The 12,512-nt window shown below is 38.1% G+C and overlaps 1 protein-coding gene across 19 annotated transcripts in view; it reads left to right on the top strand.

Annotated features, from left to right (window-relative positions):
• MEF2C (myocyte enhancer factor 2C) overlaps window positions 1-12,512 on the top strand; it is a 140,742-nt gene that overhangs the window by 118,784 nt on the left and 9,446 nt on the right. For 12 of the 19 annotated variants that reach the window (XM_080573291.1, XM_080573300.1, XM_080573290.1 and 9 more), the window contains 3 exons: window positions 6,710-6,882; window positions 9,088-9,217; window positions 10,104-10,239. In XM_080573291.1, coding sequence (XP_080429417.1) covers window positions 6,710-6,882; window positions 9,088-9,217; window positions 10,104-10,239 — 439 coding nt within the window. Of the gene's footprint in view, window positions 1-6,709; window positions 6,883-8,156; window positions 8,181-9,087; window positions 9,218-10,103; window positions 10,240-12,512 lie in introns of all 19 variants that reach the window. The other 7 variants (XM_080573284.1, XM_080573292.1, XM_080573286.1 and 4 more) reach the window with 1 other exon arrangement.

Here is a 12,512-nt window from a genome sequence, read left to right as displayed (position 1 = left end):
ATGGTTTTAGAGATAAGCATAGATACAACTGTGTTAGAACAAAACAGTGTTGTAGAAGTGGAAATAAATGAATCAATGCAATCAGAAGTAAAGATATAGGAAACAGAGCATTTTTGCATTGAAGCTAATTGAATCTGAGATTCATGAAGTGAGATACCTTAAAGAATTATGAAGGCAAATAGTAAGATGCTATCATCAGACAATTTAAGAACATAAGCATGGATTGCCCATTGCTTTCCTTGTGTGTTGAGGAATAAGGGAGGAATAAGGATAATCGTGTCAGCTTGAGGAAGGCAGAGCACGCCTCCCCCTTCTGTCAGTGTACACAGAGCTTGAGACAGACGCTCGCTGCCTATGTGATGTATACACTCCTGTTCTGAGGGTTGCAAGGAGGGCATCCAGAGGTGTGCTGAAACGTCTGCCTGCAGCTTGGGAAACCTCGTTTTGAAATGTTTTGAAGGGCTGCTTGCAGTTCCTTGTGTGGGTAGAAACAGGGTAATTCTGTAAACAGTCAGGTGCCATTTTTACATGTATTTTATTAAGGTGTGAACTCCTAACAGACTAAGGTGGGAGAATATTTCGTACAAGAACTACTTCAAAAATATTTAAATATGGATCTTATTATAGCAACTAAACATGACCACAGAATTAGTGATCAGGTTGGTTTGTGATACACTTAGTTACGCAGTTGACTCAGCAGTAAAATATTTGCATGAAATGTAATGGTCAGATTTCTGTTCTCATCCTGCATGTAAATAAACCCATGCATTTCTCCGCTTGGCTGAAGAAGCATCTCATACTGCTAGCCTCCTAGATTTACGGCATTGCCTTTGATTTCCAAAAATGAGTTTTGCAGTGCTTTCTGTGTCGTCTGACGGCCAGAGGGCCACTTTTTTACTTCCAGTTTCTACCTGAGAAGCATCCTGTCTGTCCTGAAGGAAACCTGCTGCAGTATAGGACACACGTGTCCTTTTTCAGCGGTAGTTGTGTGCACCTGCAAACACTCCAGGCAGAATAGATTGCGAGGATGTTCCACATTTCAGATGGCACTTGTCCCAGGGTCAGAACTAATTCTGACTACTTCATCCATGTAAACAGTTCACTAAGATCCTCTGCATGATGAAGAGGAGGAGCTGGTCTTCAGCTCCTTAATGATGAGGAACACGCTGCCAGGACACCGCAGGGGCAGGGGGAAGCTGAGCTGGGGAGCCAGGGGGGTTTCCCGGGGGAGGCAGGGCAGCGGCTGCCCTGGATATCAGGCACCTGGCCCCTGGGTGGGGGTCAGGATCAGGCCCAGGGAGCCAGAGGACTGGTTAGAGGGCTGTTAGTGACGGTAGATGTGAGATGTAGCCATAAGGCCCGTCCTGTATGTGTAGGTTCAGAGCCTGAGTGCTGCAACCTGCCCAGGGACACAGAAAAATTGTGTTCTTGTAGAAATTTCTGCTGTTATACTTACCTTATTTCTAAACGGTTGGTTTCTAAAACTGTAACAAGAGCAAAGAGTTGTTTAGATATTTTTCTACTGCTCTTCCAAATGTCTGTACACTCACTGCACTTTTTTACTATTTCAGTCCAAAAAGCAGCTGATATTTTATAAGATTCCTGAGAACTCTTTCACACACAGTCCATAGATTTTATATACCACATCTGTCTCAGTTGGCTCCCAGCAATTCAGCACAGAAGGTCCATTAGGGTAATGCTGTGGGAATAGGCAGCTACTTTAACATAAAGATTTTCTTTTTTCTGGGTGAGTGTATCTGCAGATTGGTTTTCTTCTACCGCTTGCAGCTGTTAAAGGTCTTGTACTGTGACATGACTAGCCTGCAAGATGTAAGAACCTCCAATTATCTCCTTTAAAAATTATGTGTAGGTAAATACCAGTACACCTTCCTGGCATGAGTGCATTATTGTTGGTATCTATTTTGTCTGGGTTGTAAACAATAGCCTGTTCCAATGGTGTGTATGCATTAAAAAAAACTATACATATAAGACATAAAAAGAGAAAAGAAGCACATTCTTTGTCTTTTAATTACTATTAGGAACAATTATCATTCTCCCAGGTAGTGGGAAGCAGAATCAAATGAAGTGTGCGAATCTGGATGTAAAATTAACAGAATGCTTATTACTGCATTGATTCTTCTTTCTTTCTTCTTAATTTATTTCTTCCTTTATTTATTTATTTATTCATTTATTTATCTTTTTCTTTTTTCTTCTTTATACATTCTGAAGTCCAGAGTAAATTATAGCATACTTAGGTCTCATATTTATATAGATTTATTCTAAATTTAACAATCTTTTTGAGAGGCTTGGTGGTCTATCATAATGTCATGTATGTGATGTGCATTTAACATAACCCAGTAAGAACCAGGAATCCTGCATGAAATGGAACGTACATATCCTTAGTGGAAGAATTATGATAATTTCCACACGTAAGAGCATATGCTTGTTGAGAAGTTGAAATTACCATTAATATTTATTAAGACTAGTTCCAGAATCTGAAAGCTCTTTTCCTATTAAAATTAATGGGAAGTAGGCATCCCAGGTGCCTAAAGATCTTGTAAATTCTCAACCCATATGGTGAGTGAGACGCTTTAGAGAAATGAAAGAAAGATCAAAGGAAGGACATATACATTGTGTGTCTTGCTCTTAGTTCTTCTAGGACTACTATAGTGTTTTTGTTCATTCATTATATTGTTATATATTTGAAATTATAAATTAAAAAAAAAATCAAGTTGGAACATGACAGGATCAAATCTTCAAGAAATCAGAATGTAAAAATTGTCCATTCTTTCAAGACTTTGAGACTTTGAATCATAACATCGCTGCTCAAAAATGTTGAGAAGTATGGAAATAAATAATTGACTCCTGATTGGTTTTACCTTAACATTTGGGAAGCTTCCTATCTTAAATGTTCCCTAGAGGAGCATTGTCCGAACAGAATATCAAGAATTGCAGCCACTTTGCAATCACTGTCACACAAATGACACAACTATGAAGGAAGAGAGTTAAACTTTGCTCCCTGCCCTGTCGTGAATAAACCTGTGCCTTGCCTATACTCTTAAACTCAAGACAGCAGTGCATGAATTTGCAACATAGTTCAAATCATAGGTAGATTAATTAATATAACAATATATTTTGTTTGTATTGACTAACTACTGGTGCATAAAAATACCTTCTCTGGATGTTTTTAAGAAGTGATGTTGTAGGGATTAATTATGCAGTGTCTACATGGACAAAATTCCCACTGAAGTCAATGGCACTTGTGCCTAATTGTAGAATGTGGGAACATACCCAAGAAGAGCATTCTATGCTCAGAAGACATTTGTCTTTATATTCTGCCATTAGTCCCAGTACAAAGTCTGGCACAGCATTTCATGATACGTGCTGCTCCACTAGTTCTGTCTAGAAACAAGCTCTTTTCTGTGTAAAATATTTTTACTCTTTTAAATTGGTATAACAAACATGAAGTGGAAAAATAATTTTCTCTGAAAACTTCTTGAATTGAAAAAGCTATAAATTTACAAATTGTGACATATGCCCTTTAAAACTTGTACATCTACTGTTTTTATTTTCATTATGCATTACAAGTGATATCTGTAATGTTTAAAAATGTTCTATTCCAGCAAAAATATGGCTTTTAACCAAATAAAAATGTAAAGCCAACTTGCTCAAATATCCATCTGTTTTTCATTTTCATATAATCTATAATCAGGAAATCCATTCATACATGACATATAATTTTTGTGCTTTCAAGTGGATAGTGGAATGTGATGTTCTGCATACAGTCACATCTAAATTGATAATTGTCCAGGCAGAGCGTAATTTTAAAGTATAGGATGAAGGAAGGTTTAATTTGTATATTAGAAGTCTTATACATTTTTTTGCCTCTGCATGTAAATGAGACCATTCTCTTTGGCGGATTTATCTGAAGGTGGGACAGCTGCCTCAGAGCAGGCCACAGCTTTCTGAGTAAAGAGGATACGGTTTAAAGAGCTGGTTTAAATGCAGACTCTTCTTAGCAGTAAACCGCATGCATGCATTCATCACTGATTTTCAAATGATGGGTTTCTATATCATTGGTTTAAGGTCCACAGTCCTGAATTCCTGAATCCACATGATACCAAAAGAATAACAACTTGGTGGCTGGAAAGAGGGATGGTTATTATATGGCTCCAAAATGCTAGCTGGCATAATATGCCATGAACAGCAGAAATCTACTGGTAAAGAGAAGATTGCAGCAGTGCTTAAAAATAATTTGATGTTCTAAAAATATAAATGTAAGAAATGTTATCACTGTTCAAAATATTTTACATTAGTAGGTAAATAATATAAAGGCTTGGCTAAAGTTTCTGAAGACTGAAGTTTGATAAGGTTGCATTCTTTCTCTTAATTTTAATAGAAAATTACAAAAAGTCAGTCTTCTGTGGAAAGTAGGAGTTTTTTCTTGTAAGGATTTATTTTCCCCAGAAGACACAACCATAGAAAAGAGTATATAAGTCACACAATGTGCTATTTATCATTAAATATCTCAGGTTGTATATTGCAGAATAAAAGATACATATTCATTTTCACTCTCTGAACCCGTGCTTGTCATACAACAGATTTCACAAGGTAGCTTTACTTCCTGTTGTTAAAATATCTCCTGTATGAAACCAGCACCAGAGCAACCCTGCATTTGCTTCAGTTTCTTCTGTCGATCACTTCCTCGCATAACTATTTTGCAATATTCGGTTTGTGTTCGATCACATTCTAAAAGGTGCTGTAGTTTCTAGGAAAAAAAAAATATTACTGTATATTCCAAATGCCCCTTCTAATTTCACTACCTCTAACAATGCATAGCATTAATTAAAGCATAGTATGTATCAAATCCATGCAAAAGCCTACTGACACAAAATGGAAAACTCTTGCCAGCGTTCTGCTGGTTTAAGTTGATAAGAGTAAAATACACTTTTTAAGTAAATTCATTTAATCTCACTATCTGTAAGCTATTATCAAGGAAATAACAAGATTAACTGTAAAGAATATTTTTATTTTAAAATCTCTGAAGTGATCTGTGTTCTCCTAAGTTTTGATCATAATTCCATTTTGCCAAGGCTTAGGAGATTGTTATAAGAAAAATCAAGAGAATAAATGAGCCTGGCAAGACCAGTGGCTAAAGGTACCTAACGAATAAGGAGGTCAAGCACTTTGTGATACTTTTCCTGTTGTCCCAAACCTAATGGTTACAGGTCAGGGTCTTCCAGAGCCTGAAGTGGTTTTGTGGTTAATAGCCTTTGCAAGATTTTTCTTCCATGGGTTTTCTGATCTGGTAAATACAATTAGCTGATGTGCTCACAGATTCAAAATATTATTTAATGTTAGTTGCACTTGGATGCACTTCATTAACGTAACTAGAAAACAGATTCACTTGCGTTTACTGTCACGTTTATGACCACATCACAGATTTATCCAATTCAGTTCCGTAATCCATTTATGTCCACGAGGGCTGTAAACCCCATTTCACATGTGAAAAGAGTGAGGTACTGAGTGCTTCCCTGACTTTGGTACTGCAAAAGAAATTGTGTTGGTGCAAGGCACCTAACTCCACTCTCCCTAACTCTTCTTCCCACACTGTTCCTAGGTGGTGTGTCACAGCTTGCTAGCTGTGAATTAAAGGTGAGCCCAAACAGGCAGTGTTCCCTAACATTTGTTCTACTGGTATTCGTCTCTGAAAGTTTCCCCTTGCTGTATTAGTTCTCGTATGAAGATAGTATTATAACTGGGCAGTTTCTGTGTTCCTCTTGACCATGTAGAGACAGAATTTTAGTACTACACTACAAAGTCGTCTCTTTCCCCAGACCTTGTGGGTGGGAGATGAGACTTCATGGATGGAAAAGGAAGGTCACATTTTTAGTGCGGTGGTAGGTCAGTAGCGGTACAGATACACACTTGCCAGTACTACTTAGTGAGAGAAAGAAACCCTTTTCTGAAAAAGAACAAAAAGAAAAGAAACAAAACAAACAAAAAAAAAAACAATGAAGCATTTGTCTGTCAGAGGTCTTGGGGTTTGCAGGGAGCAGCAAAGAGATGAAGATGAAAGATACGGAGGCATTCTCCAAATAAGGCTATGCTCTTGCTCTCATTGACTTTAGTGTTGACAGAAACAGGTCCAAAAACTGTGGTGAGAGAGTGCAAAAAACATTTAAGAATCTTCCTAGTCCTCCCCCTGCCTTTTCTGGAAATTATAGCCTCGCTATACTCATCCTTTGTTTAAAAACAAAACAAAATCATAAACTGGAAAGGGCTGAGTCAGGCACAGCAGAACCTTCCATAGTTGTCGAGAAAACACAACATAGCTTTGAAATTTTTTTTAAGCCAACTTTTCCTGTCTCTCTTGTAAGGAACAAATACGATCTTGTCTCTTCTGAGTGCGTGGTATATGGTGCTATGTACTATACAATGGTAAACAGAGTCATGTAATTGCATTGACCTCGGCACATCACCAAGATGTCAGCTGCCGTGAGAGAAAGTATTTTAAGAGCAGTTGTTCCAAACATGGCATGTGTTGTACTTTATAATGTGTCTTTTTTATAAAGACACATTACACAACACTAGCATTTACATTGACTTTTTGTATTTGAAAGTTTTAATGTTTGATCTTAAGAAATACCTTTGAGCTTACAATCCTTCTCTCAATTTTTTTCCTCTTTTTTTTTTTCTTTCTTAACAGGAAATGGGTATGGCAACCCCCGCAACTCACCAGGTCTGCTGGTCTCACCTGGCAACTTGAACAAGAATATGCAAGCAAAATCTCCGCCTCCAATGAATTTGGGAATGAACAACCGTAAACCAGATCTCCGAGTGCTTATTCCACCTGGCAGCAAGAATACAATGCCATCAGTGGTAATGCATTTTCAAAGCTTTTTTTTTTTTTTTAATCTCCTTCAGATAAGCTATTTAAGAATTTCAAGGCCTGCTAAGTCAACCAAAATCAGTAGAATAACATTCCACATTCTTGATTGTTTTGTCTTTCTATCTAGCTAGCCTTAAGGCTTGACATTGAGCTGAGGATGTAGGCAGATCCTTTTGACTGCATTTATGAAGCCGTTTTTACTTCCTCCCTTTTTTCTATGGACTTGCAAAGTAGGAACTGTGTCCTACACAATCTGAACTTCTTCGCTCTCTGTCCTAGTACCTTGGGGAGCCTTCCCTGGATTTATTATAATCCTGAATTTACCCCTAAGTACTCCTAACCTACTATATTTTTCTTAAATATTTAGCCATGCAGACTCTCAGAAGATGACAGATTAACTACAAATAAATGAATTTGAACCCTATCACTCTGAGCAACAGCCAAATTTTAGAATGATGAGAGGTAGTAAGTAGATAAAGCAGGATAAAGCAGAGCATCAAAATGCTCTACCTCCTGCCAGGATTAACAAGATGTAAGCAGACTATTATGATAGAAGGTTGAATCATGAAGGTGTTACGTGAGTATCTTGCAGTTCCCTTCTAGAAGTGGGTTAGTGGTTGAAAGTAAATCTTTCATGAGTGTTTTAACACTAGAAGTGAGCTTGATTAAAAAAAAGGATCTTGATGGTAAATTTAAGTGATGCTATAAACACATTTTTCTGTTATGTAACAGACGCTATTAAAACAACTTCCAAGCTGGCTGCTTTAGCCTGATGCATTATAAATTAACTTTGAACTTCAGACTAAACTCCCCATAAATGTGTTGCTGGCTTCTGAGAGGATAAGTAACAAATAGTCTCCTACAAGGCAAAGCTCAAAGTCAACCAAGGCAGTGACAAGCTGTCTGCATTGAATGATTTATTCCAAGGTCCTTAAAAATGATACTTTCCAAGGGAATCTGTGAATGGTCAGGTCTCCTGAAACTAGGTATAGCTACACAGTCCGCAGCCGCTGGGGCTGTGGAAGAATTAATGAACTCTTAGAGAAAGACTCATTCTGCAAGCTCGATAGATTGTCCTCACAGTTGAGAGAAACATCTCGGTAGAAGGACAAAGAAGAGATCTGTGTTGTTTTTCCAAACTATGCTCAGAAAGTATTTAATTTGCTGCCCCTCTCAGATGAAGCTATTCACTAGGCTATAAAATCTGCACCCTGGTAAATATCTACATTCACTGATTTTTAATGCTCCTTTCCTATGCACTCAGTCTGAGGATGTTGATCTGCTCCTGGTAAGTGGTAGTGATGTTCATCCTAATAATGAAAGCATAAAATAAAATAAAATAAATGTTATTTTGTATGTTGTGTAGATGAAATCATTGAAGCCAAATGGAAAAGATTACTATAGCTATATCGTGAACAAAAAAAGGTCATCATAATTTTTGAAATCTAGCAATGTGGAAGACAAGGTGCAGTTGTTGCACATACTCAAATTACTCGTGCCAAAATAAAGCTTTCCTGGTGCTGATGTTTTGCTAGCATGTAACCTGGTGCCACTGAGGATGGCACGGCCTTATTACATCTTTTTGGTGGCTAGCTGGACATTTTATCCTGAGGCTTCCAGGGTTAGAGCTCTCTGGTGCAGGTTCTGCAGCAAAACGTGCAATGCCTCAGAGTTACAGAGGAACATGTTAGCTGCTGTGCTGCCCAGCGCTCTGGAAGTTTGCTTATTTCTGCAAAAACCGAAGCGTTCAGAGCACCATCTGCTGGTGAGGGGTCACCACTCAGCAGCCCCAGGGGAGCACAGCAGCCAGGAGGGCCGGGTTTGGGGTTCCTCCCTCTGCCTCCAGTCTCTCCTTTGCATCTGAACAAAAGGGAAGACAATGGGGATGGAGCCTACATATTTCATCAGTTTCTCACACGATCTGTTCCTCTACCCACAACAAAATCAATCTTCCCCGTTTCTAGGGCAGTTACCTAGGAGATACTGATGTAAGGGGTTACTATGGTGACTGCTGGTCTCTCAGAGGCTTGCAAATGATAGGGTTGGCAGAGTTCATAAAAGCCACATGTTAAACGATTAATTCGCAGAAATTTGTACCGGCTTGTGTTTCTTATGCACAAAGCACACCCAGAAAGGTAATGCGCTCGGATGGCTTAAACCCGTCAATAATATGTTTATTTTACTTACTTTAAAAGAATCAGAGGATAAATAACTCCCAGTCTGCTCAGTCATTGGCTACTCCAGTGGTTTCCGTAGCAACTCCTACTCTACCAGGGCAAGGGATGGGAGGATACCCATCAGCCATCTCAACAACATATGGTACTGGTGAGTATCGGAGCGCCGTGCGAGGGCTGGGGGAGGGAGCGAGATGCTGACAAGTGTCGGCCGCACTGGTAATGAATTAGCTTCTGTTCCTCGGGAGAAACTGAAGGATTCGTAGCTGATGTGCTTTTACACCTCGTTTGCTTACTCTCTATCTGTCACTGACTCGAGAGATGTCTATTTAAAAGCGAACTGTGTTGTTCGAATGGAAAACTGCTAAAAAAAATACACAAAAGAAACTTCTCAAAAAATACTCAAAAGAAACTTTTCAGTCCTCTTCATACAACAGCTAATTTCCTGTAGTTGAGTGCACCTTCCTAAAGTCAAGAGGGTAGTGCTAGTGAGCAGTTTCACTGGTTTCAAAACAGAGATCAGCATCTTTGTGGGCTGTCACGTAATTACCTGGGAGACTAGAAATGAAGCCTCAAAAGAGCCTCAACTTCCCGTTGCACACTGCTACCATATAGATCATGTTGGTCTGCAGATCCTGTCCTTCTAAAGAAGACGTGCACTGTTCAGACATGGGCTACCCACCAGGTTCTGCAACAAAGACTGTAACCAAAGTGTTACAATATTTTTCAACTTTTTGACTTTGTGAGAATGCATGTATAGTCTTGTTGTTTATAAAGGCTAAGAATTCTTTGGATCTTCCAGACCCAGAAGAAGAGCCAGTAAATTATGGAATAATTATTAGTGCATTATTTGCTCCCAAATTAATGAGTTGAGGGAAGAGGAGAGTCTACTTTTTCTGCTGCAACTGGATGTGATTGGTGTAATTAAGATTAAAAGGCTTATAAAGTGTCATGTGAAAATTATGATGCAAGTTATTGTTTAATTGCTTCCTCCTTAATTCTCTTTTAATCATTTTCTGTTCTATTTTCAAATCTAGAATATTCTCTGAGTAGTGCAGATATATCATCTCTCTCTGGATTTAATACAGCCAGTGCTCTTCATCTTGGTTCTGTGACTGGCTGGCAACAGCAACACCTACATAACATGCCGCCGTCTGCCCTCAGTCAGTTGGGGTAAGCAGTGTTTTCTTTAAACTACTATATTGTTCTACAGTGTCTTCAGTATCCCCAGGAATCCCAAATATGCAATAAATCAAGACAACAGATCAGCACATACTTACTATCTGTAAGAGCTCCATTTCCCCAGACTGGTACAACACATTTCGTGAAAAGGTTGCCAGGTAGCTAAAATGGAATATTCTGTGTCTATGATATTTTCTCAGTAGTGTACTGAAGAATTCTGGTTATGTTTTACTCTTTATTTTTTTAAATGGCATTTTACCTCACAACTAAAGACAAAACTAAACACTTACATCGTGCTGTTGTATTTTGCCATTATGCTTTTTATTTCCAGTTACTATAGCACAAACATTTACAATAAACTTCAAAATTTTCCAAATATTTTTAATCAAGTAAGGGTTACAAAATGATTTGACCTGAGATTAAGCCTCAGCCTTATATAAGGCTCCCTCACATACTCCCTTCTACTCAGTTCTGACATTCAAGTTTCATTTCTTTGGAAATGTTTTCTGCAAGCAGATAACATAACTAGGGCTAAGAATCCGTAAACCCATAGAACTCACGGTGATTTGCCTGCGCTGAGGATAGGTGTTCGTGCCCTCTAGTGGCTAATTTCGAGATATTTCTTCCAAGATCGATGAAGCTCACTGCTAAACTGTCAGTATTTTTAAAAGTCTAAAACTTCACACAGGGAATTCACCTAATGCATTATTGAAAAATAAACCTATTTGCTTATTCAAGTGAATGTGAATAGTAAGATTTTCACAAATCCTCATATCTACAGTTTCTGTTGAGTAAGGTTGTAGGCATTCACCAGCATGCCTACATGCTTATACTAAGGTATGGACCAACATGTTTGGATTTATCAAGTTTTCATTGTAAAAATACAAACTGAAGCAATTGAAGTATATTTATGAGGACAAATTTAATTCTCAAGCATTTGAAAAGCAAAGTTCTTCTTTCCAGAAAGAGGCACTGCACGAGTGCGGTAATTTTTGCAAGACAGTTGCCATAATCTGAAAGTATTTAATAATATAAATGTGGCTTAAATTTCAAAATTCCACTTCTAATTTATCTGACCACATTTTATAACTTACTGTAATTTCTTTACCATGTACAAATGGGTTGAATTTTTAAAGAACAGCTATACAAATGCCTTAGAAGCATAGACTTCTTGGAATACCACATATATAAGCATATGTGGATACTTGCTACATAAAAACATAAAACTGAAATAGTTGGTGTGTTAGAAAAAGTAGTCTTAATACCTTTCTGCTATTCCTCTTCTATTTTCTTTTTGAGGTGGCAGTGTTTCTGGGGGAACATTTAGGTTAACTGTACAACTAAAGACATAACGTCTCAAATAAATAGAAAGCTCACATGTTAGGTATCAATGTATAACCTTACAATAAGCTGATTGTTTTCAGTGGTGTACCAAAGAATGTAATAAGGATATTTGGTTAACCAAAAAAAGTATAAATTAAATCCTAAACTAACTACATGCCTTTTCAGATATGTCACACATCATCATCTGTTTCTAATTCATATCACAGAATGCCGAAGTGTAATGGCTGTGGCTGGTGGAATACATTCTGAGTCGCTACTTTTATTATTATTCTTTCAGTGATTTGTAAATGAATTCAGCTATGAAAGCTGCTTCACTGACAGTTCTGATGAAGCCTTCCATGTGTGCAGAAAATCACATGCATTTCTTTATTTTATTTTAGTCACTGAGTTGTACATGCAAAAGGACCTATTCTTTAACTTTTGGATTATTTAAAAAACTTGAAACTGTACAGATCATATTCAGTCCATGTCAGCCTAAGCTAGAATTAGCAGAAAAATAAGAACAAACACACAAAAGTGTAGTAACCCCCAGGCATTTGAGAAAATGCATGTAGAAAGGTTTGACTGCCCATATCCTGAGGAAATCTTTCACATGTTGGAAAGATTTGGAAACAGTGAGATGTTTGTCGGTAACATTTGCCTGTAAAGACCTGCAAAAGAACAGTTACTGGAAGAGACAACCCAGTTCTCCAGCAGGTTTTGTTTTACACCAGAGCATAAAGGTGAAAACCAGCTCTGCTTCTGCAAGGCACGGCAGAAGCATGTGGTTAGCAATAGAAGAGGGGATGCTCAGGTACATTGGCTGGCTCCACTTAAGTCCCCAGCAGTTTCAGGAGCACTCTCACAACCATCTTTCAGATAACTGGAGAAGATCTCTACAACCCAGGTCTAACCTCTCACGTTGACCCTGCAATTAGCAA

Source organism: Anser brachyrhynchus (assembly GCF_964034855.1).
Source record: "Anser brachyrhynchus genome assembly, chromosome: Z".
Lineage (NCBI taxonomy): Eukaryota > Metazoa > Chordata > Aves > Anseriformes > Anatidae > Anser > Anser brachyrhynchus.
The sequence above is the reverse complement of the archived record's forward strand: the minus strand, read 5'-3'. Positions and strand labels throughout refer to the sequence as shown.